This window comes from Pelophylax lessonae (assembly GCF_965119305.1).
Source record: "Pelophylax lessonae genome assembly, chromosome: 8".
NCBI lineage: Eukaryota > Metazoa > Chordata > Amphibia > Anura > Ranidae > Pelophylax > Pelophylax lessonae.
Window position 1 is genome coordinate 139,626,051 of NC_138775.1, and position 26,608 is coordinate 139,652,658.

The 26,608-nt window shown below is 44.0% G+C and overlaps 1 protein-coding gene across 1 annotated transcript in view; it reads left to right on the forward strand.

The window, feature by feature from the left end:
• The window catches only part of ST13 (ST13 Hsp70 interacting protein), a 214,501-nt gene that overhangs the window by 60,742 nt on the left and 127,151 nt on the right, over positions 1-26,608 (forward strand). The window contains exon 6 of the mRNA XM_082264769.1: positions 16,810-16,894. Within this exon, the coding sequence (XP_082120895.1) occupies positions 16,810-16,894 (85 nt within the window). The remainder of the gene's footprint in view (positions 1-16,809; positions 16,895-26,608) is intronic.

Here is a 26,608-nt window from a genome sequence, read left to right on the forward strand (position 1 = left end):
GGAGGACTTAGATTTTGTGGGGATAACTGAGACTTGGTTTGACAGCTCTCATGACTGGATGGCGACCATTCAGGGGTATTCCCTTTATCGCAGAGATAGAGAAGGTAAAAAAGGGGGAGGGGTATGTCTGTATATTAAGAACAGTATACAGGTAAATATGATGATATTAATAATGGAGCTATGGACGAGGCAGAATCCCTATGGGTAGAGTTTCAAAGGGAAGGCACAGTGGGAAAGGTAATATTGGGCGTATGCTATAGGCCCCCCAACCGGAGGGGGAGGCGGACCTAATTTTACAGATAGGATTGGCAGCAAGGATGGGAAATGTCATTATAATGGGGGACTTTAATTATCCAGATATAGACTGGGCAGAAGGAACCGCACACTCAGCCAAGGCTCGGCAGTTCCTAAATGTTTTGCAGGACAATTTCATGGGTCAGATGGTGAATGCACCAACAAGAAACAATGCGGTACTTGACCTACTGATTGCCAACAATATAGACCTGCTCATGGATATAGAAATACGGGGCAACTTAGGTAACAGTGACCATAGGTCAATAAGTTTCAGTATTAATTACAGTAATAGGAAACACAAGGGTAATATAAGGACACTGAATTTCAAAAGAGCCAATTTCCCAAGACTGCGCTCGCTGCTAGAAAATATAAAATGGGATAGAACCCTGGGAACAAAGAACACGGAGGAAAAATGGGAGTGCTTCAAGAGCATACTTAACAAGGGGATTGGCCAGTGCATTCCAAAGGGAAATAAATTTAAAAGAGCGAAACTAAACCCTGGGTGGCTAAACTCCAACATAAAAATGCATATTAGTGCTAAAGAAAAGGCCTTCAAAAAATACAAGACTGAGGGGTCATTGGCAGCATTTAAGCACTACAAAGAGTGCAATAAGAAATGTAAAGATGAAATCAGGGCGGCTAAAATAGAACATGAGAGACATATAGCGGAGGAGAGTAAAAAGAACCCCAAGAAATTAGTATTAAGTATATAAACAGTAAGAAAGCGAGGCCAGAACACATTGGCCCCATAAAAGATGACAAAGGAAATATGGCCAATGAGGACAGAGAAAAGGCGGAAGTGTTAAATAATTTCTTCTCTTCAGTCTTCACAAAAGAATCGGGGGGGCTACACTAAGCCAGCTTGTAAGGCCAAACTAAACAACACACCTCAGGAACTGCCGCCATGGCTAACAGAAGATAGATTTGGAACTAAACTAGAGAAACTTAACATAAATAAATCACCGGGACCGGATGGCTTGCACCCGAGGGTTCTTAAAGAGCTCAGCCAGGTGATTGCCAGACCATTATTCTTGATCTTTAAGGATAGTTTACAGATGGGTATGGTGCCAGCTGATTGGAAAAAACCAACGTGGCACCAATATTTAAAAAGGGGCCGAGATATATCCCGGGTAACTATAGGCCGGTCAGCCTAACATCTGTAGTCTGCAAGATTTTGGAGGGGATGTTAAGGGACCACATACAAGACTTTAGTAATGAAAATTGTATTATTAGTCGTAATCAGCATGGATTCAGGAAAAATCGTTCTTGCCAAACTAATCTATTAACCTTCTACGATGAAGTGAGCTGCCACCTAGATAAAGGTAAGCATGTGGATGTGGTGTATCTGGACTTTGCAAAGGCCTTTGACACCGTTCCCCACAAACGCTTACTGTACAAACTAAGGAAGGTAGGTATGGACCATAAGGTGAGTACGTGGAAAGAGAACTGGCTCCAGGGGAGAGTCCAGAGGGTGGTGATTAATGGGGAGTACTCAGATTGGGCGGGTGTGGAAAGTGGGGTCCCCCAGGGTTCTGTCCTGGGACCAATCCTGTTTAATTTATTCATAAATGATCTAAAGGAGGGGATATCTAGTACAATCTCAGTATTTGCAGATGATACTAAACTAGGCATGCCAATATCTTCTATGCAGGATGTGGAAACCTTACAAGCGGACCTGAACAAAATAATGGGGTGGGCAACTACATGGCAGATGAGGTTTAATGTTGAAAAATGTAAAGTAATGCACTTGGGTGTCAGAAACACGAAAGTAAGCTACTCACTAGGGGGGGAACCTCTGGGTGAGTCTAGGATGGAAAAGGACCTAGGGGTACTGGTAGACAACAGGCTTGGCAGTGGCATGCAATGCCAAGCCGCTGCAAGAAAAGCCAACAGAATACTGGGATGCATAAAAAAGGGGATTCACTCCAGAAATAATGAGATTATTCTCCCGCTCTACAAGACTCTGGTCCGGCCACATCTGGAGTATGCTGTCCAGTTCTGGGCACCAGTCCTCAGGAAGGATGTGCTGGAACTGGAAAGAGTCCAGAGAAGGGCAACAAAAATAATTAGGGGAATGGAGGACATCCGCTATGAGGAAAGACTACAAGCACTGAACTTATTCTCTCTGGAGAAGAGACGATTGAGGGGAGATATGATCTCAATGTACAAATACTGTACTGGCGACCCTAGCATAAGGAACAAACTATTCAGAGAAAGGAAATACAATAAGACACGTGGCCACTCACTAAAACTTGAGGAAAAGCGGTTTAACCTTAAAGTATGTAAGGGGTTCTTCACTGTAAGAGCGGTAAGGATGTGGAATTCTCTTCCACAAGCAGTCGTATCAGCAGGGAGCATCGATAGTTTCAAAAAACTATTAGATGGGCACCTTAAAGACCACAACATACAGGGGTATACAATGTACGGTTAACAGCAAACACACACACACACATCATAGGTTGAACTGGATGGACGGATGTCTTTTTTTCAACCTCACTAACTATGTAACCTGGTCAAGAGAGTGGGAAGAGTCAGAAAAGAAGCTCTTTACCCAGGCTGCGATTAAACGCAGATACCCTTTCACACCAGAGGACACCAAACCCTGGGCAAAATGCCTTATAGTGGACGCCTCCCTGGCCAGAGTCGCAAACAAATCAGATTTGGTTTTTGATGACTGGTATCCTTGCTGATCCCATGGATAAAAAGATAGAAGCACTTTTGAGAAGGGCTTGGGAGGCAGCGGCGGCAAACCTCAACCCAGCCATAGCTTCCACTTGCACGGCTAGTACCCTCCTAGTCTGGCTAACTCCGCTGCAGGAAATACTAGAGGGAGATACCCCAAGGGGAGAGCTAGTGAAAACCATACCCACTCTAACCAGAGCGGCGGCGTTCCTAGCAGACGCATCAGCAGAGTCCGCAAGAACATCAGCCAAAGCTACCAGCTTAATTCAGCCAGGAGAGCTCTATGGCTATATTCCTACGGTGGAGACATTGCATCCAAAAAACAGATTGTGCAGCATTCCCTTCATGGGTGATCTACTATTTGGACCTGACTTGGAAACAGTCTTAGAACCGCAGCCAAAAACAAGGGGTTTCCTCAAGCTAAAAAGCGCTAAAAGAAAACGACCTTTCGTCCAGGAGATTTAATAAGACGGGCCCAAAAAAGCAAAATAGATTTTATTCTCAAGCCTACCGACCCAAAGGGCAAAAAACAATGATGGTTTCCAGGTGGGGGGCAGGTTGGCGTTTTTTTGCTCACCAGTGGGAGAGTATCTCAAAGAATGGTTCATAAATGATCTAGAGGAGGGGATATGTAGCACAATCTCGGTATTTGCGGATGATACTAAACTAAGCATGCCAATATCTTCTATGCAGGATGTGGAAATCTTACAAGTGGACCTGAACAAAATAATGGGGTGGGCAACTACATGGCAGATGAGGTTTAATGTTGAAAAATGTAAAGTAATGCACTTGGGCGTCAAACACGAAAGCAAGCTACTCACTAGGGGGGGAAACCTCTGTGTGAATCTAAGATGGAAAAGAACCTGGGGGTCCTAGTCGACAACAGGCTTGGCAGTGGCATGCAATGCCAAGCCACTGCAAGCAAAGCCAACAGAATACTGGGATGTATAAAAAAGGGGATTCACTCCAGAAATAGATTATTCTCCCACTCTACAAGACTCTGGTCCGGCCACATCTGGAGTATGTTGTCCAGTTCTGGGCACTGGTCCTCAGGAAGGATGTGCTGGAACTGGAGACAGTCCAGAGAAGGGCAACAAAAATAATTTGGGGAATGGAGGACATCGGCTATGAGGAAAGACTACAAGCATTGAACCTATTCTCTCTGGAGAAGACGATTGAGGGGGGGGATATGATATCAATGTACAAAATCTGTACTGGAGAGGACCCTAGCATAAGGAACAAACTATTCAGAGAAAGGGGATACAATAAGACATGTGGCTACTCACTAAAACTAGAGGAAAAACTGTTTAACCCTAAAATACGTAAGGGGTTCTTCACTGTCAGAGCAGTAAGGATGTGGAATTCGCTTCCGCAAGCAGTCGTATCAGCAGGGAGCATCGATAGTTTCAAAAAACTATTAGATGGGCACCTTAAAGACCACAACATCCAGGGGTATACAATGTACTAACACACACACACACACACATCATAGGTTGAACTGGATGGACTGATGTTTTTTCAACCTCACAAGCTATGTAACTATGTAATGGGTTTATTCTTCGCACAGTAACAGAAGGCTTTTCGATAGAACTCGCCTCCCAACCAAGTATCTGGCGAGGAAACTCCCATACTACTCAGACCAATCTGTAGAATTTTTGGCAGCATTAGAGAACCTAATCGCTCAAAAGGTGGTTTGCCAGGTACCGTCAGGGGAAGAAAAAAACGGGAGTCTGCTCGCAGATATTTGCAAGAAGAAAACCATCAGGCAAGTTAACTCATACTGAACCTAAAGCCACTCCACAAGAATATAAGATACAAAAGGTTCAGGATGGAATCCATCTACTCTGCCAGAAATATTCTTCCGGTAGGAGCATTCATGGCAACAGTAGATCTACAGGATGCATACCTACACGTACTATTAGAAAAAAAAAAAACTACCAAAAATACCTAAGATTCACGATAACAAGGCCCTGTCCTTCAGCATCTCCTCAGCACCCAAAATCATCTTAAAGATAATGGCGGAAGCCCTAAAGGGGCTAAGACAATGGGGCATAGGAGTAATACAGTACCTAGATGATCTACTATTTTTTGGCAAATCGGCAGACAAGCTGAGCGCTGAGCTACACGTAAGCATATCCTACCTGGAGGGCTTAGGGTGGATAGTGAACAAATGGAAATGGCAACAAACGCCAAGCCAAAGAATCACATACTTAGGCTACATGCTGGACGCCAGAGTGACCAAGATTTTCTTACCGGAAGAAAAGGTCAGGAAGATCATGGAAGCAATGGTGTCCCTAACAGAGACCAGATTCATGACTGTAAGACGGGGCATGGCAGTCTTAGGACTACTGATGTCCTCAATTCCAGCCATTGCGTGGGCTCAGCTCCACATAAGTATTGCAGAACCACATCCTGGCCCAATGGGATGGCAGGACCGCATCCCTAGAGGCAACCCTCACGGTTCCCCTCGCAATCAAAAGGACAATAGGACACAGGACGATCCAGTGCGGATCACTATGGATGCCAGCGCTCTAGGCTGGGGAGCACATATGGGGGGGCCACTATGCACAAGGGAAGTGAAACCCCCACTGGGCCCAAACATGCTCCAACCTAAGGGAGCTAATAGCCATAGACGAAGCTCTAAAGGCATTTCAGCCGGCCGTTCCAGGGCAAAGATGTCAGGATTCAGTCAGACAACGCCACAACCATGGCATACCTGAACAGACAAGGGGGAACAAAGTCGCCCTGTCTAATGGAACTGACCGAAACAGCTCTATTATGGGGAGAGGAAAATGGCAGATCAGTCTCCGCCATCCATCTAAAAGGGACAGACAACATACTGGCAGATTTCCTAAGCCGGAAAATCATAAGGCAGACGGAGTGATCCTTAAACCAGGCAGTCTTTCTATGGATTACCCGAGTCTGGGGGATGCCAGAGGTGGACCGATTTGCGGCAAAGGCGAATACGAAACTCCCAAAGTTCTTCTCTCAAAACCCGATGGATGAAAATATCAGAGTGGATGTGTTCAGCCAAAGCTGGGTTCCCCATCTAAGTTACGCTTTCCCCAACTGCTGTAATACCAAAGCTGGTACAAGCCTTGAAGAGTATGATAGCCAGATGGATTAAGCTTGCTATTAAGACCGCTTACCAGGCTTTAAACCTTGCCCCACCAAGCAAAATCACGACCCACTCGACCATAGAATGGGATTCATGGACCGCTGAAAGAGCCAGGGCATCTCCGGAGCAGACCTACAGGGCAGAGACATGGTGGCGCTTCAATACCTTTTGTTAGGCATTACTGCATTGACCAGCTGTCCAAGCAGGACCAGATGTTTGGTCGCAGGGTGCTCTAGTCCTTCTCCCCTCCCTAGTAAATATTGCTTGCTACATCCTCTCAGATGCTGCCCTGGAAGACGATTAGAGAAAACAGTTAGGTACTTGGTAACTCTTTTTACTAAGAAGTCTTTCAGGGCAGCGTTTGTTCCCGCCCTAAACAACAATAGGAAAAGGGGCTTTTTCTAAAGGATTTTTTAGCTACTGAGGGTTCCTTTGGCACTTATTACTGAGGCAGAAGGTATGACTGAAGTTTTTATAATGGTAGACTATTCTGTTTCCTGTTTCAAGTGGGAGGAGGCTAGCTCTCAGATGCTGCCTTGAGAGACTTCTTAAAAAAGTTACCAGGTACCGAAGCCCCGGTTCACACTATAGCGATGACAGACATTGCATGTGATTCGGAGCGCACTGCTCTGAAAATCACATGCAATGTCTGTGCAATGCGAATTCAGCAATACAGATTGCATGGCTGAATTTGCATCGGATTCAGACAGAACACGCACAGGACCCTTTTTTGGGTCCGCAGCAGAAACTGATCACATGGTGGTTCACACCAATGCGATTCGATTAATGTCCGAACTGTCAGTTCGCACTGCGATATGCGAATTGATCTGGAGGTGTTAAACATTGTATTAACACCCCTAACGATGCGCATATGGCCTTGTGAACTGCCTGCAATTTGCAGGGTTCCCGCATCGCATATATGTGAACCGGCACTGTGTTTTTACCAAAAATATGTAACAGACTACATATTGGCTTAAAATGATGAATACATTTTGATTTTTTTTACATTTTCTTTATTGGGTATGTTTTATAGCAAAAAGAAAAAAAATATATTTATTTTAAAACTGTTGCTCCTTATTTTTTGTTTATAGCGCCAAAAAAAAAAAAGCCGCAGATGTGATCAAATACCACCAAAAGAAAGCTCTATTTGTGGGGGGGAAAAAAAAGGACATACGTTTTATTTGGGTACAGCGTCGCACGTCTGTGCAATTGTCAGTTAACCTAATGCAGTGCCATATCGCAAAAAATGGCCTGATCATTAAGGGGGTAAAACCTTCTGGGGCTGAACTGGTTAATGGGGCATATGAGCAACATGTATGAATATAGAAGTGGTCCATATAGTGAACTTGGTGTAGCTTTATTACCTTTAAAGTCATAAGAGGATAAGCGCTGAAGCAATTTGGATCATGCTTTATTTGTTTTTTTTTTTTCCCCCTATCTTCTGGATCAACTGTGGGTATAGGATAGTGTATACTGGATCAACTGTGGGTATAGGATAGTGCAGGGCTCAAAATTTTGTCCTGAGCTACTAGCCAGGCCTTAAAGTTACTCGCCACTTGTTGCCCCACCCAAACCCTACCCTGCACCGCCCCTAAACACGCCCTCGTAAAATATCTCCTAAAATTACACTGTTAAATGTTTTATTCAGAATTAAGTTACAAAAATAAATATTAACAACAACAACAACAACCGAGAGAGGGTTCAACAGAGAGAGAGAGGGAGTTTGACAGAGAGAGACGGGGGGGGGGGGGGGGGGTTGACAGAGAGAGGGGGCTGACACGGAGAGAGGGGGCTGACACAGAGAGAGAGAGAGAGAGAGAGGGGGCTGACACAGAGAGAGAGAGGGGGGGCTGACACGGAGGGAGAGAGGGGGGGTGACACGGAGGGAGAGAGGGGGGGTGACACGGAAGGAGAGAGGGGGGGTGACACGGAAGGAGAGAGGGGGGGTGACACGGAGGGAGATAGAGATGGTGTAGAAATACCACTATAAATAGACTATAAATTATAGACTGTTGTGTGATCCTCTGCGCTTAAGAGCCGGTTCACATTTGTGCGGCTGCGGCGTTTGCATGTAATGTCGGAGCGCACTGCTCCTTCATTACATGCGATCGGCTGTGCGGTGCGAGTTTAGCCATACACTTTGTATGGCTAAATACACACCGCACCCGCAGCAAACACGCACAGGACCATTTTTGGCAGCCGCATCAGGATCGGATCGCACAGCGATTCACACTTGTGCGATCCGATCCTGTGCGAACTGCAAGATCGCACTGCGATATGCGATCAAACTGGGGGTGTCGTTAAGATTACATTGACATCCCCAGCGTATCGCATATGGCAGTGTGAACTGCCGGGGGTGCGTTTGCGATGCGGGAACAGGCTGCGGATTCGCAGCCTTCCTGCATCGCATAAGTGTTAACCCGGGGCTAAAGTCAAAGAAAAAATATATAGATAAATCAATATCACAAATGCTGCTACTTAATAGTTAATATGTAGAATTGAAATTCATCAAAAAACTCTAGGTCTTTCTGACTAAAATTTCAGTAGTGGTGGTAACCTCTTACCATTCATACAATAGTTTCAATTGAATCACTGCGGGTGCTGATGTACCACAATGAAAATATAATAAACCAAACAATTATAGATATAAACTTCACAGACAAGTAAATGCATAAGATGAATGCATAAATAAAATAAAATAGAATCAATAAGAGTCCATCAAAAGTCAATTAAACTTGAAGTAGATGGAGCAGGAGGAAACTGTTCATACATAAAGGGTCACTAGCGTAGGTTTATAGGGAACTCCCTTGCTTGCCACCACCAATGTGCCTGGAGTAATATAGCTGGATTTTAGACTCCCCAGAAATAGATGCCTCCCCACTTTCATGGAACAGGCACATATAGCATGTGACCGAGGGACAGAGAGGAAGATGACAGGGACAGAGGGGGGGGGGGGGGGGGGAGGTGAGAGGGTAGGGAGGAGTAAGTCCGGTCATCTTATTCTCACTCAGTCAGAGATGTTCATGTAGCTGCTGGCTGCTAATTAAACTTTCACACATATTCACGCAGCACGGACTGCACTGAGTGTGTGGGCGGGCACAGGGAGAGAGAGGGGCGGGAGAAAGCAGAGCAGGTTCAGCCTCTCCCATTCCTGGAGGGGGGGGAAGCTGCTCATTGGGCTATGAAACACACACACACAGCTGCATATTCCCCCTACAGTACAGCCCTGTTCTTACTCGCCCTGCTCATCAATTCACTCGCAAAATGCGAGCAGGCGAGTTGAATTTTTGAGGGCTGGGATAGTGTATATGGAGGTTTCAATGTGTTTTGTTTGTTTTTCTCTGTTGGTTGAACTGGATGGAGCGGTGTGTGTGTTTTTTTTTTTTTTTCTTCTTTTAGCTAGATAAACCATGTAACTGTAAGTTTTGTATATGTCTGAGTAATTGCCATTCAATGTGTGACCTGGTGAAAACTGAAAAATGACCTGGGCTGGAAGGGATGAAAGTGTCCAATCTTGAGTTAGTTAAAAACACAAATTACATAGTTACATAGTTAGTGAGGTTGAAAAAAGACATCAGTCCATCCAGTTCAACCTATGATGTGTGTGTGTGTGTTTGCTGTTAACCGTACATTGTATACCCCTGTATGTTGTGGTCTTTAAGGTGTCCATCTAATAGTTTTTTGAAACTATCAATGCTCCCTGCTGATACGACTGCTTGTGGAAGAGAATTCCACATCCTTACCGCTCTTACAGTGAAGAACCCCTTATGCACTTTAAGGTTAAACCGCCTTTCCTCAAGTTTTAGTGAGTGGCCACGTGTCTTATTGTATCTCCTTTCTCTGAATAGTTTGTTCCTTATGCTCGGGTCGCCAGTACAGTATTTGTACATTGATATCATATCCCCCCTCAATCGTCTCTTCTCCAGAGAGAATAGGTTCAGTGCTTGTAGTCTTTCCTCATAGCTGATGTCCTCCATTCCCCTAATTATTTTTGTTGCCCTTCTCTGGACTTTCTCCAGTTCCAGCACATCCTTCCTGAGGACCGGTGCCCAGAACTGGACAGCATACTCCAGATGTGGCCGGACCAGAGTCTTGTAGAGCGGGAGAATAATCTCATTATTTCTGGAGTGAATCCCCTTTTTTTATACAACCCAGTATTCTGTTGGCTTTGCTTGCGGCGGCTTGGCATTGCATGCCACTGCCAAGCCTGTTGTCTACCAGTACCCCCAAGTCCTTTTCCATCCTAGACTCACCCAGAGGTTCCCCCCCTAGTGAGTAGCTTGCTTTCTGGTTTCTGACCCCCAAGTGCATTACTTTACATTTTTCAACATTAAATCTCATCTGCCATGTAGTTGCCCACCCCGTTATTTTGTTTAGGTCCGCTTGCAAGGTTTCCACATCCTGCATAGAAGATATTGGCATGCCTAATTTTGTATCATCTGCAAATACTGAGATTGTGCTCGATATCCCCTCCTCCAGATCGTTTATGAATAAATTAAACAGGATTGGTCCCAGGACAGAACCCTGGGGGACCCCACTTTCCACACCCGCCCAATCCGAGTACTCCCCATTAATCACCACCCTCTGTACTCTCCCCTGGAGCCAGTTCTCTATCCAGGTACTCACCTTATGGTCCATACCTACCTTCCTTAGTTTGTACAGTAAGCGTTTGTGGGGAACGGTGTCAAAGGCCTTTGCAAAGTCCAGATACACCACATCCACAGGCTTTCCTTTATCTAGGTGGCAGCTCACTTCATCGTAGAAGGTTAATTGATTGGTTTGGCACGAACGATTTTTCATGAATCCATGCTGATTACTACTTATAATACTGTTTTCATTACTAAAGTCTTGTATGTGATCCCTTAACATCCCCTCCAAAATTTTGCAGACTACTGATGTTAGGCTGACCGGCCTATAGTTACCCGGGATATATCTCGGCCCCTTTTTAAATATTGGTACCACGTTGGCTTTTTTCCAATCAGCTGGCACCATACCCGTCTGTAAACTATCCTTAAAGATCAAGAATAATGGTCTGGCAATCACCTGGCTGAGCTCATTAAGAACCCTCGGGTGCAAGCCATCCGGTCCCGGGGATTTATTTATGTTAAGTTTCTCTAGTTTAGCTCTAAGTCTATCCTCTGTTAGCCATGGCGGCACTTCCTGAGGTGTATTATTTAGTTCGGCCTTACAAGCAAGGTTCGTGTAGCCCCCCGATTCCTTTGTGAAGACTGAAGAGAAGAAATTATTTAACACTTCCGCCTTTTCTCTGTCCTCAGTGGCCATTTTTCCTTTATCATCTTTTATGGGGCCAATGTGCTCTGGCCTCGCTTTCCTACTGTTTATATACTTAAAGAACTTCTTGGGGTTCTTTTTACTCTCCTCCGCTATATGTCTCTCGTGTTCTATTTTAGCCGCCCTGATTTCGTCTTTACATTTCTTATTACACTCTTTGTAGTGCTTAAATGCTGCCAATGACCCCTCAGTCTTGTATTTTTTGAAGGCCTTTTCTTTAGCTCTAATATACATTTTTATGTTGGAGTTTAGCCACCCAGGGTTTAGTTTTGCTCTTTTAAATTTATTTCCCTGTGGAATGCACTGGCCCACCCCCTTGTTAAGTATGCTCTTGAAGCACTCCCATTTTTCCTCCGTGTTCTTTGTTCCCAGGGTTCTATCCCATTTGATATTTTCTAGCAGCGAGCGCAGTTTAGGGAAATTGGCTCTTTTGAAATTCAGTGTCCTTATATTACCCTTGTGTTTCCTATTACTGTAATTAATACTGAAACCAATTGACCTATGGTCACTGTTCCCTAAGTTTTCCCGTATTTCTATATCCGTGAGCAGGTCTGTATTGTTGGTAATCAAATGTATTATTTGAGGCTATAGAGATATTTAAAAATGCAATAGACAAACTGGATGTGCTGCTGAAGTATGCTTGGAAACCTAACCTAACAAACTGGAAGTCTTAACAAAGCTGTGGAATTACTTGCTGATTTGGCAAATTAAAAATCAGTTACCTGGGGAAAAAAAAAGTTGCTACTAGTTATAAAATGGAAGTACCTAGAGGTGCTATTCACCACCCATTGGTGTCTCACTTTATATAAAAGTAAGGCAGCAGTGATATTGGGTTCATTCAGGGTAATCTAAAAATCTGTGCTATACCACTCATCCCTTTTACAGGTTTGGTAGGTTGTTGCAGATATGTTGGGGTGTAATTAGGCCAAATCTCAGATCTTTGTGACTTGCACCCACCCCTTTCTACCTTTTTACACATTTCCTACTAGCCATTGAAGCTTTCCATCATATGATGGGCTAATGTGAATTTGTTGCGTTGGGGCATTATGACCAGTGGTAATGCCAGCTGGAAGTGTTCGAGCTTTGCCTGTGTTTTGTCATGACAGGAAGTTTGGTAAACGGCTGCAGGAGTATGCAGGCACCTCCTAGATCTAGATGTCATTACTTGCAAAGTATAGTTGGTGGTGAGCTCACAGTGTGGACAACATTTTCAGCAAGGAATATACTGGTGTATATACCCCGCGCCACGTATTTATAAATAAGTGAATTAAATTATATATATTGTGATTATACTTTAGTGAATAAATATATTAAAATTGTGTATATTATTAGCAGCTGCTATAGTAAAAAATCGTGTGTAGGTAAGTAGTCTAAAAGGCTACCTATAGCGCTTGCTTTAAAATATTGAATTTAAAGTGAATATATAAAACTTCATAAAATATAATATATAAAATATTAAATTGATAACTCATATTCCATAAAACATTATTACATAAAAAGTCCAAAATGTAAAATGTCCGATTATAAATATAAGGTGAGTCCTTAGTGCAAAAAAATTCTAAATAAAAATTCCAATAAGTGTGCAATATAGTGAGTCCTTTGTGCAAACTTTTTTACAAAAGTGCAAGTGCTCAGCGCAGTGGTAAATCCTGTGACAAAGGTAAGATTCAATCACTTACCAGACGTTGTGGGTCATGTGTGCCTTATAGCACCATGACCTATGAAACTTGTATAGCCTTCCAGGCTAAACGATCTCTTTAGCTTGCTTCAGAACGGGTAAGGTGATAAGGTCCCCCTCTGTCTCCTCTCCCCTCTGTTAATATGAAGAAATCCTTGTGTGTTTGTCTGTGTCCACATGGATACAGACGGATACAGACAAACACACAAGGATTTCTTCATATTAACAGAGGGGAGAGGAGACAGAGGGGAACCTTATCACCTTACCCGTTCTGAAGCAAGCTAAAGAGATCGTTTAGCCTGGAAGGCTATACAAGTTTGATAGGTCACGGTGCTATAAGGCACACATGACCCACAACGTCTGGTAAGTGATTGAATCTTACCTTTGTCACAGGATTTACCACCGCGCTGAGCACTTGCACTTTTGTAAAAAAAGTTTACACAAAGGACTCACTATATTGCACACTTATTGGAATTTTTATTTGGAATTTTTTTGCACTAAGGACTCACCTTATATTTATATCGGACATTTTAAATTTTGGACTTTTTATGTAATAATGTTTTATGGAATATGAGTTATCAATTTAATATTTTAAATATTATATTTATTTTATGAAGTTTTATATATTCACTTTAAATTCAATATTTTAAAGCAAGCGCTAAAGGTAGCCTTTTAGACTACTTGCCTACACAACATTTTCAGCAAACATCCAAAATTGTAATGGAAACAAAGTGCACCTATGTGCAAGCATACACCCCTCAGGGATTTTACAGGCAGACTATAAACCGAATAGTTTAGTTAAAAGGCACAAAGCCAATTTATTAGAAATAAAGAGTAAAAGCAAGAAACCTCAAAAGAGGCTACATATAACAAATATCATGTATAAAAGGCACATATAATTTGTGTGTGTATAAGAAACCCAGAACATCACAATACACTCCACCAAAAAAGCTGCTTGCATATGCTAAATCGGCTGCGGAGGTCTGGATGAATCCCAACATGTTTCAGAGTATTTCCTCCAGAGGATCATTAGGGTATAACACTCTATAATGTAAAAAGGCAGAATTGGCATGCGTAAAGTTGCTGTAACGTTGTTGTATCATTCCATTTAAACGCAATCGGTTAGCATACACAGGCTACTGGATGAGCAGTACACTTAAATTTAACACAGTCAACTGACACGCAATGGTTCTATCAGATGGGGCTGAAAACGTTTTTAATGCAGTGGGCAACAACGGCAATGCGTGGACACCCTGTGCATCCGCAAGGACCCCCCAAGGCCAGGATGATCCAAATCCAGAAGGGGACCAGTTTGCATGTAGTAAAGTATTGTAAGTAGGGCATAATTGAGTAAGTGTACCACATTGAATGACATAACTATAATAGTTAAATGAAGATGTGAGGTGGACAAACAGTGTCCCCCGCAGGGGTAGCAAAAAATGGGGTACAAACCTTAGCAATTGCAGATACTGGTGCAGATGGTTATGGACAGTCCTGGGGGAGATGTGTGCCATCTTAATTATAGACACCTGTCCTCCCCATTATATAAATGGGGATCTAGTTATACCCTGCCTCTATCACCGGGAGTGTGTCTCCACCCAGGATTGTCCATTGCCCTCTGCAGAGATAAAAAGAAAACCGTGATTAACCACGCAAATTCTATTTTTGCTGACATTTATCTGCTATCAAGAGAATCATTACACCATGGATGTACTGTATTACTGTGCTAACTTCAAACAAGACCTCACATAAGCTGCTTGAGCTAGTCTCCTTACGATAGCTATCATCAACAACAGTTTTGGAGGCCATACCGTGCTAGACTGGAAATTGTAGGGCTGAGATGTGATCTTTGAGCGATAGGTTCTGCTTTTTTGGCATCTTCCAGGCTTGTGTGTACTGTTGGTTGTATGGCGCTTTCCAGGTTCACAGCCTTAGGTGTGACCCAGTTTTTTTAAGACTCACTCTGTGAAGAGTTCCACAGACAAGGTGACAATAGGCTAATTTGTGACCGTTAGGCATTGGTCTCTGCATTGTGGTGCTTTCCATATCTGGGGGAATTGTGACAATTGGCTGCAAAATGCTTCATCCAGATCCGTGGCACTGCCGCTGGTATGCCCAGTCTGACAAACCACTTTGTAAATAAGCCAATGGATTTTTCAAACTCTGTGTACCGTTTTTCTCTGAATTCGAAGCAGTGGCACTGGTGTGACCCAGTCTGTTTTCTCACTTTGTGAATAAAGTGTTCAGTCGTAAAGTTAAAGGTCTGCCCTCCGAATACCTTTTTGAAACCCCTAACCGGATTTTACTTATCTGGTAATCCGTGGGGTAGCCGGGTTCGTTCCCTTCACCTACTCATTACCCCCACAAACCCTCTACTTAAATACTGGGCACTGAGTTTAGATCCATTACACACCGCCTCTGCTGTGACCCAGTCTCTACAGACTCATTTAGATTCTGATGCCTTTTTGTCTCAACCATTTTAGCATTAAATGGCTGTATCCATACTCCGCTGTATGGTAAGATGTTGTGATTTCCATTAGATGTGCTTGGGCACTAGGCTTTATTTGTGATGCTTTACTAATCTAGTGTACTGTGTAACCTACAAAGCGCTAGGGATTCCTATCCACAGAATATGCTTCAGTGTGCTCTGTCTATAAGACCTCACATATAGAGTAATGCAGGTCGCACTGAGTCACTAGAAACTTCCTCCATTGCCCCAGTTCACTTTTTAAACTCTCATTGGCATGATGACAGTTAGTGAAAGTAAACCCTCCTATCGTTTTCAAGCAAGCAAGCTGCCATCTTGGCCTTTGTTTGATCTTCAACTGCCATGATGCTGCATATGTGATCAGTTATGATACCAGTCATTGGATGGTTTGACAGTTTGGTTGAGAGCACTACCAATGGGAGTGTTACATTTCCGGCACTGTTTTTTCAAACTGAATTAATGGGTTTACTTCCACTTTAAGGCGGAAGAAATGCTGTACTGACATCCATAGGGAGGAGTGGGCCATGCTCTAGATTTTTCCTGCCTCTTTTGAAGAAGCTGTGTCCTCTCACAGCTCCTGTTTCTCAGATATCCTGTGGATCTTTCCAGTCTGCTTCCACTGCCTGCCTGCCTATAGTGACTGGCTGTCACCGCTGCCCTGCCAAATCTAACCATTCAGCTGAACCTAGCAAGTAAACGACACGGGGAGGGCTTGTACTTTCTGCCCCCCATCACCTCTTAATAAACACGTTTGCTTCTATCTCTGACCCCCCACTGAATCCACTATCTTTCCTTTTATTCCACAGTTTTTTTTTTGTTTTTTTTTTTCCTATATTGAAGTGAAAACCGATATCTGCCTACATATTTTACAATTTGGTCTACCACAGAGATTACAACCTCTGATCCCTGAGACATGTCAAGCATGTATGTAAAGTCTTTGTTTTACACTGTTACGTTGCTTTCATGTCATATGTTCCCAGCTACTGGATTAAATAAAATAACTTCAGAACATGTCACCAGGTTAATCAAATCTCGCCCCATGTCAGGTCACAATACAGATGCAATACTGCTACTTCTAGAAGTTGGCAAAAGGTGCAATAAGGTGTGATGATGGAAGAAGCTATACCGAAAATAGAATATTGTATCAGGCACTGCATATTCAGTTGTAAAAAAAAAAATGGAATTATAAAATTTATATATAAACATATTTTTTTGTCTTTTTTTTTTTTTTTTTTTTCTTGTTCATTTCCTTTGTAGGTGACTTCCAGAAAGCCATCGATTTACTAACCGAAGCCATAAAAATGAACCCACAGATTGCCATGTTGTATGCAAAAAGAGCAAGGTGAGGTGGGAGATTAAAATTGAAAGAGGGTGGGGGGTATAGAATATACCAGGCAGGCAGTATGTGCAAAAGCCTGAGCATCCTTGTATATACTACTGAACATTTTTCAGTTCAGAAATATAATTGGGCTGCCTTGCATGCACTGTAAATGTCTGAGCATGAAGGCAATTCCAAAACAATAATCGTTTTGTTTCTGGAAGTATTTTATTGACTCTTGAAGCAGACTTTTATGCAGTGTTTTTTTTTTTTTTTTTTTTTTTTTTTTTTTTTTTTTTTTTTTTTTTGTATTCTACCCCCATTTGTATACTCCACTTTCAGCCTAAGTTTCTATAGTGACAATTCCTTATACGTAGATTTCATTTCTCCCTCTCACCCCAAAAGCACAACTGATGTTGTCCCATCTCATTGACCATTGGGTTATACTGCTCCCCCACAGGAGTGGGACACTATGCAGGAAAAAGAAAACTTGACTACGCCTATGGGGCAGTCCCAGGGGGTATTCTCCCACTCTCAGCTATAGGCAGTTTGTTTTTTGTTTTTTTTGCCTAGTCAGGAGTAAGGACCTAGTTCCTTGCTGGGATCTCTGCCCCTGGCAAGTTTTTCCTTTTTTAATTGAATTTTTTTTTAGATTTATTTTGTTTCAGTGAGAATCTACAATCAACTGCCGGACTGGGCGACAGACTGGATAATCTAGATCCAGAGGGTCCTCCCAGTCTGGCCAGTGTGTCCACGCAGGCTTCAGCTCCAAGCTAGGTCGGCCACAACATAGCCACCCCGGACGGGGGCTGACCTGCAAGTTAAACGTCTCGCGAGAGCGCATATGACCTGGCCTTAGCCTGAGTCACAGCATTCCTCCTGGCTGACAGCCACCTACATCCCGATGGGGCGGTGGTCTGACGGGAGTGGTGCCCACCCTGTTCCTGGTACTGTAAGAAGCTGTACCCTCTCTACCCCTGGAGGGTTTTGGGGTGGAAGTGGGCCCCTCCCGGGGATGGTCGGACCCCCAAGCTCCCCTCCTTCCCATGCAGTGTCGCCCCCCCCTCTTCTCGTGGTCCTCTGCGGACTTGTTACCCCCCATTTGCCCACATCCCCCTCCTCTCCTATGGGGTGACCATACCTTTTTTAGGTCGGCCTGGGGTGTCGAGCTTGCGAAAGGGGTTGGGGGTGAGTGCACCGCCGGCAACCAGACGATCAATTTTGGTAAAGGAACTTCATCTGGTGGGAGCTCCTGTCAGGGCCCCCCTTTCTGCTGGGATTGTGTTTGGCGCACCCCTCCCCCCCCCCCCCCCCCCCTTGGGAGCCACGTGGCACCGCCATTTTCTTGTGGTCTTTTGTGCTGTAGCTCAGCGTCCATGTTTGTGTAGCTTCGGCGGACATTTTCTTGTGGTTTTCCCATTAAAAATAGCGACGGCCATGTTTTTGAAGCTAATGATGGGGATTTTGGCGATGGGAGCCCCTACTCATCCCCTAGTCCGAACTCCTGAATCTTTCTCTTCCTGATCGCCGCATAGTGTGCAGTTTGACGGGTGCTGTAAGTGCCTGATTGGTGGTGGTGAGTGTTTTTTTTTTTTTTGTGGGGTTTTCTCTAATGGAGTCCCTGGAGCACATTTCCCCACCTGGTCCTGGAGTCCTTAGTGTCCAAGGTGGCTTTGGTCCTGGGAAAACGGGCTTGCAAAAAGCATCCCCCCAACCTTCACCAGATCCTGAATCTGATTTGGCTGCAGTGGATGCAAGTTACCCTTCTGGGTCTGCGTCCACGCACCCTGCGTGCTCCGATAATGAAGATGGTTCCTCTGCTCCTCTAGCCGCGCATGAAAAGGCACTGGTGGATGCACAGATTGTGTCAGTGCATAAAACTTTGAAGATGGAAGATGCGGCTGATGCTGTGTCGGAGGCGCAGGTCCCTTTTGGCACCCACAGGCCCTCCGAGGCGGCGGGGGGTGTCCCCCCCCCTTTCTCGCTTACTTTGATACTATTGTCACTAAACAATGAAGTTGCCCAAAATGCACCTTTTGTGGTCCCGAAGCGTTTTGGGTTGCGGTATCCTTATGCGGATTCCCTGCTTAAAAAGTGGACGGTTCCACGTGTAGTGGACTCGCCGGTTTCCAGGTTCAATATAGCCACCTTAACTCCAGGTGAGGAGTCCCCAGCCTTTAAAGATCTGGCTGATAGGAGGTCGGGGGCTCTGATCCGCCATATGTTCACTGTGGCTGGTTGGGCACTTAGGCTGGTATTTACTAGCCCTGGTGTTGCAAACTCTGACCGAGTGGGCTAAATGTTTATGCCGGGACCCTGCCTTTTGCGAAGCTGGCAGATCAACTGGTACAGGAACTACAGTTTGTCTGTGATGCCTCTTTGGATCCGGCTCCCTTGATTTCCACACTGTCTGTCTCAGCAGTGGTCCTTTCGCTTATTATCTGGCTGAACTGCTGGTCTGCGGATCAGACTTCTAAGAAGGCCTTTTCTGAGCTCCCATTTGTGGTGGATCGCCTGTTTTGGCCTTACTTGGTTGACATCATTAAAGGCCTCACTCTTCTTCCACAGGCTTCCAAGGGCAAGGAGCCCCGTCGTAGACAGGGGCCATTCTTCTCGACTCATAAGAGGCCTTTTCGTCTCTCGGGGTCTCAAAACAAGGGATCTAAGCCCTTCAGGGCCTCCACCAGAGGTTCCAGGAGGACCTGGTCAGGTAAGTCACGAGCGGGCTCTTCTAGATCTGCGGACAAGGCTTCCTATGCATGAAGGGGTGCCCTCACCCGTATCTGGGGTGGGGGGGGGGACATCTTTGCTGGTTTCCGGATCCGTGGACCTCTCTGATAAAGGACAAGTGGGTCCACAAAGTCATTCGGTCCAGCTACAAGATCGAGTTTTGGTCTCATCTGCCGGAAAGGTTCTTACCTTCTGACCTGCGCTTGTCCCCAGATCACTTACAGGGTCTCTATGGGGCGGTGCAAGACTTGGTACCACAACGTATATAGTAAAAGCACATGCCCACCATTGGCTCCCCCTTAACCCCAGATTATAAAGAACAATTTCTATCCTTTTCTAGGATTTTGATCACTCAATAATGGATCAGTGGTCTAAGGGTCCCATATTGAAGGATTATCTGAATAATCAATTCAATCCTGAAACTTGAATAATTCCATTGGTAAACGTAAGGGTATTGCTTATTGGTGGATGAATGTCCATGCTAATACAAGCAAAACAAAGAGGAAAAAAAAAAAAGGGGTTGAATTGTCAGATTCCAATTCCGTGGTCCAGAGGAGACATTGAGACACAGCCTTGTCCCCAGGTAGGCCAACCAGGTAGTGCCTCCGTCTCCCTCACACAGACATATAATTTGTGTTTTATAGTTCAACCTATATGTGTAAATGCCTCCATCAAGGCAAACCATTGTAACATAGATAATGGTGTTGCCTCAGTTGTCCCGCAATTGTGCATGGTGTATCACACTGGTGTACCCTTTCCTCCAGGAAGTTGATTGCCTCCTTGTTATAATACTCCCATAAACATACATCATGGGTACAGTCATCCAAGGGGAACACAGTCAATCAGTAAATTAAACATATTGAGCTATAATGCATAGTTGAAGTATTAAAACAGTACTTATCCATCAAAGGGGCTTACTTCTATTGGATACTTCAGAAGAAGAGTTTCCATAGGGAACCACTGGTGCATAGAAGTCCTGAATAAGTTTGTACTGGGGAGGGGGTGGAACCAATGGTTTTATTAATCAGGACTTATTCGGGGCTTCTATTCTCCAGTGATACCACGTGGAAACTGTTCTTCTGAAGTAACCAATAGAGTGAGCCTCTTTGAAGGATAAGTACTATTTCAATACTTTATGCATTATAGCTCAATATTTGGATACTTGGATTGCAATATTAGAACAACTTACTGGGTTTGGACTCCTTTCTGTTCTCTGGATTTGTTTACCTTTTCTTTTTTTTTTTTTTTCTTTTTTTTTCTGGTTAACTTATTTCCTTGGTAACCAGTTGGTTTTTATTTGCTACATAATTTAACAATTGTTTACCATGCAATCCTGTAATATATCTATAATTGTACACCTTTTGTACTGTACTTATTCTGACCAGATACTGTTATGCTGCTACCTGTATTGTTGTATACATTTTACTGTTAATAAAAAAAAGTTTAAAAAACAATGCACCATTTACAGCCCATTCACACTGATCCGACTTGGACCGCGACTTGGTCAGCCTGACAAGTTGCGGTCTGTCGCGTCCCATAGTGTAATACAGGAACGGTTCTATTAGACTTAGAAAAGGATCCTGTACTACTTCGGGGCGACCTGGAGCGACTTGCATCGACATTCATTTTATGAAGTCCGTGCAAGTCGCGCTGCACGCGACTTCACAGGTCGCCCCGAAGTCTGATCCAACATAGTGTGAACGGAGTCTTAGACTGTAGTCTTGGATGGATTATCACACCGCAGGTCGCACTCTTACCATCACTTCTGCCTAGAGCCCTTTGTATTGTGGAAATCGGGTGCAAGGGAACTGCGGATAAAAATTTCAGGCAAACATTTGCTCTGCTGAAGCCCTGCAAAACACTCGAACTTCTCAGTGACAGCACTTCCCTTGCATTAAAGCAGGACCCTATTTTAACACCAATCTCTGCTTCCAGTTCTAGCTCTATATTGGGCACACAGTAGTCTTTCTGAAAAAGGCAAATGTTTCCACATCTATTTAAGACTATGTTGAACAACACCCGAATACAGCCATCACTGTCCAGAGCACAAAAGCGCCAAGCTTCTTATCCACCCCTGCCGCCTCAGCCTACTAGAACAGGGGTTCCCAAACTTTTCAGACCGTGACCCCCAATATTAGATTGCTGACGACCCGCGACCCCGACCCCTCCCCCTCGTATGTAAGATTTGCGATTTGGTTACATACTGACAGAGCTAAAACAAAAAGGAACACAATCTCTAAGCCAGGCTACTTTATTAACAAATTATGGACAAAAACAAATACATCCATAACTGTGAAATGCTTACAGACAGAATACGAACAAGCTGCCTATAACATGCATACAACAATAACTTTGTATTCAGAAAAAAAAGCCTTACATACATGTATGGATTTCCCAATCAGGACCCAGATTTGGTCAATGGGTGGAGCAGATAATAAATTTCTTGCCCACTGAAGAAATTACAAGTAAACAGCATTCAAGACTGCAAGAGTTCCAATCTATATGGGCCTTAGTACTCTTTTTGATGTTTTTTTTTTTTTTTTTTGATTGCATTGTTTATGTAATATGTGCTAAAACTAAATTGTGAATAAAAATAAAATAAAAAATAAAAACTTAAAAAAAAATGCCTAATGTGATGGATGGGCGCTGTGCGCGGAGCAAAGCAGGTCCACTCTAGGTTTAATATTGGAGATCGCCACCCGCAGATCATCTTCCACGCTAAGCCGTGACCTGTGTTTATTCTTAATGTAAGTCAGCGCGGAGAATGTCTTTTCACATAAATACGTTGAGCCAAATTGCATGAGGACATCCAACGCGGCTTTCGACAACTGTGGATATTCCAGCGCGACAGAAACCCAGAACTCATCCAGCGACTTGCCGTCAAATGCCGTCCTCAGGGTTCGATCGGTTGAAAGTTCAATCAGCGCATCTTCCATATCTGACGCCAGATGATTTGCCATGGTTACATTAAATGGTGACCTTATCCAGTCATATTGGTCGGGAGTGTCTCCTTCAGGGAAATACTTATGAAAGTGATCCAAAAGGGACTGAAGGTGAGCCGTAATAGACGCCTTGATGCTGTTAACACTGAGTGCATTTTCCTCCATGAATTCTTCCAGTTCAGAAAACATGTCTATGCGTCCCATTTCCACTCTCTCTCTCCAACGCACCAGCTTTCTCGCAAATGCCTGCACTTTATCATTAAGGTACAAGATGTTTGTGTTTTCACCTTGCAGGGACACATTTAGTCCGTTGAGTTTTTCAAAAATACATGACAAATATGCCAGTCTTGTCACCCAGTCAGCATCAGACAGATGCTCAGCAAGTGGGGATCTTTGGTGTGTGAGGAAAATGCGCACCTCATCCCGCAGCTCGTACAGGCGTCTCAGCACATTTCCTCGCGACAGCCACCTGACTTCTGTGTGTAGGAGCAGGCCTTTGTGCTCTGATCCCATTTCATTACAGAGAGTGGAAAACAGTCGTGTGTTCAGTGGACGTGATTTTATGTAATTAACAATCTTCACAGCAGTGTCAAGAACATGTTTAAACTCTGCATTCAGGGTTTTGCACGCGAGGGCTTCTCTGTGTATGATGCAGTGCGTGAAATTGAGGTGAGGTGCTACTTGGAGGACTCGTGCCTTTTAGTCCTTTCTTTTTTCCCAGCATTGCCCCAGCTCCGTCTGTGCACACTGATATACACTCGTCTCAAGATAGTCCTGCATCTTTAAGTTTGCTGTCCAGCTTATTGAAAATGTCCTCGCCCGTGCATGATCCCTCCAGTTGCGTACAAAATAACATTTCCTCATTTAGTTTCCCCTCAAAAATATACCTGACAAATACAAGGAGTTGAGCGGTGCTGGACACGTCTGTAGATTCATCCAGTTGTAAGGAGTACCTCCCACTCTTCTTCACTCTGTCAATTAGTTGACACTTGATATCCTGAGCCATGTCTGTAATGCGGCGGGATACAGTCCCATCAGAGAGCGGCACTTGTTCCAGCTCAGCGGCCAGTTTATCTCCATGCATGACGCGACTCATAACTATTGCTGCTGGTTTGATTAAAGTTTCTCCAATGGTGTGTGGCTTTTTGGTCTTTGCAATTAAATATGTCACTTCATATGAAGCCTTCTGAGCTTTTGTGGGGATAGCTGTTTGTTTAAAAATTACTTTTGTCCCTGTAACTCTTTCTCCTTTCTGCGGAAAAAGTCAGTGGGTTTATCTGTGAGGCTGGGGTGTTTGGTGTTCAGGTGTCTTTGCATTTTCACGGGCTTCAGACTCTCATGTGCGAGGACTTCGGAGCACACAACGCATTGAGGGTGTTGTACCTGATTTATAACAATGCACGTGAAACCATATTTTATGTATTCCTCTCTGTATTTTCTGGCTTTCGAGGAGGGATGGTCCGTTTGCGGGGCACGGGTTTGGCGGGCTGCCCTTCCAGAGGTGGAGGGTAGTCCTGGCGGCTCATCCTCTTCTCTGCCCTCTGTATTTTCTGCTGATCCCGTTCTCTCATCAGCAGGTATCTCTGCTCCCTTCTCGTTCTCTTTTGATGATAATAACCACTGTTTCATTTTTTATCAAGTTTAGATCTCAAAATAGACCGATCGCTGTTTAGCAAAACACCAAATGTGCATCTAGCTAGCTAGCCAGCGCATGTTGTTGTGCTGTAAATTGTGATTGACAGGTCACTGTCATAATTAATCGGAGCAAACAAAGTTTTATTTCCAGTTTATTTAAATTATCCTAAATTTATACTCGCATCATTACAACCTTTTTTAAGACACTACAGGTGAATAGGGTAATTTTTTTAACTAGCTGCTAGTTAAAAAAATTACCCTATTCACCTGTAGTGTCTTAAAAAAGGTTGTAATGATGCGAGTATAAATTTAGGATAATTTAAATAAACTGGAAATAAAACTTTGTTTGCTCCGATTAATTATGACAGTGACCTGTCAATCACAATTTACAGCACAACAACATGCGCTAGCAGCTAGCTAGCTAGATGCACATTTGGTGTTTTTGCTAAACAGCGATCGGTCTATAAAAAAAACAATGTTTTTGCCTGCCGTGTCTCGCATTAACTCGCATTAAAAATAATAAAAAAAAGTTTCTGTAAATCATCTCGCGACCCCCCGCTCCCCACTCCGCGACCCCCCGGGGGGTCGCAACCCCCACTTTGGGAACCACTGTACTAGAAGACCTCTCATCCCCAGCCTCTTGCATACATCTGATGTTATAGCTTCTAGCAATATGCATGCTACCTTAGATCTGTTCTATTTTGCTGTGCACAAAAGCCCTGGCATTGTTGCATTTGATTCAAAAACACGTTTCCCATTCAAGAAAAAATAGAATGGGCACTTAATAAAGATCGGGTAATCCTGAAAAGTTTTTCCCTCCTATTTTTGCTGACCTCTGTCCAGTGAAAGAGTTCACTGCAAAGTGATCTGTTCCAGTAGTAAACCTTGCCATCTCAGTGTTAAACCACTTACTGTGCCTATGGAAGATATAATTTTTTTTTTAGTTTTGTTTTTTTATGTTTTGGGGTTTTTTTTAACACGGACAAGTTAATTTAAAAAAATAATAAATGTTCTTTTTGCAAGTTTAAAAGGTTGTGGGTACTTGTAGTTCATTAATTCACAGAGCTTTGTGAATGAATGACATGGTGGTGTGGGGTGAGTCTATTCAAATTGTAACATCAGGTGCAGAGAGAAGAATTCTGGCCCACTGTCACAGGGAGGGGGGAACAGGAAGCGGCTGCAGGAGAGGGCACATGTTTCTTCCACCCTAAAAATGGGTGGAACATGTAACATTTTCCTAAAGGTTACCTTTAAAGATTCTGCTGATAGAAAATTTGAGACTTATTTAAGACCATATTTAACCTTGCATGACTAGCACTACCGTCAGCTGTTTTTCCTTTTTTTATTTTTTTTTAGGCAGACCGTAGCTAATTAGACAAGGGTAATGGACAAAGCAGCAGAATCTTGTGTTAGAGGGTAGAACCTAGGCAAAGCACTTGCAGACCCTGCCATCTGCTTTACTGTTTTGTGTTGATGCCCTAGACCTCATGACACAGATCTTAAGAGTGGCCTTCTTTCCATATGGGCATAATATTATTCAGCCTGGGCCGCTGAAGCTGCTTGCAAACATTGCCCTCATGTATGCCCTTTGAAGGAAGAAGTGTTTTTGTTGTGGCACTTGAAAATTCATCAAAGATGTCATGGGAGGAAAAGTACTTTTTCCAGAACAGGAGGTTGGTGACTACTCCCGGGGGAGCTTCAGGCCGCAGATCTTTCTTTCTGGATTGAGATCGCTGCTGACACGTGCTGTGCGTGCTGGTGCATCTTGGCTGTAGAGTGGTGAGTTTGGGGGGTCTCTCTCTCTCTGCTGGAGGTCTCCAGTGCGCGCTGCCTGACCTCTTGGGGGCGCTGTAGCGCGGTGGGATGTTATTTATTTTTTTTAAACATTGCTGATGGGTTACTGCACTTTTGGCGGTCCTGAAATTGTTTGTGTCCCTGGTGGAGGTGGTCTTTAAAGGGCGAGGTGCTAAAAAGCGCCCTCCACATACCCCTACCTCATCTGATGTCTCAGATTCGGAGTCTGACTCAGCCACCGCAGACGTGGGTCTCCCTGCCGGGTCTACTACCTCGCGCCCTGTCTCCTCTGTCAGTGAGGATGACATTTCTACCTCCACTACCGCGCAAGAAAAGGCCCTGGTGGACACACTGGTTGTGTCTGTGCGTGAGACCCTAAAAATGGAGGACGCAGCTGCGACTGAGGCGCAGTTTACGTTTGGCACTCACAAGCCATCCAGAGCTGCAAAGGTTTTTCCCTTTCCCGTGTATTTTTGACAACATGCTCAAAAAGAATGGGACCGCCCAAAGCGTTCCTGGGGTGCCGAAGCAGATTGCTAGACACTACCCTTTTGAGGAGTCCCTTTATAAAGAGGTGGACCTTCTGGTCTCAAGACTGAATAAAGCTACCATGATCCCAGTGGAGGATTCCCCATCC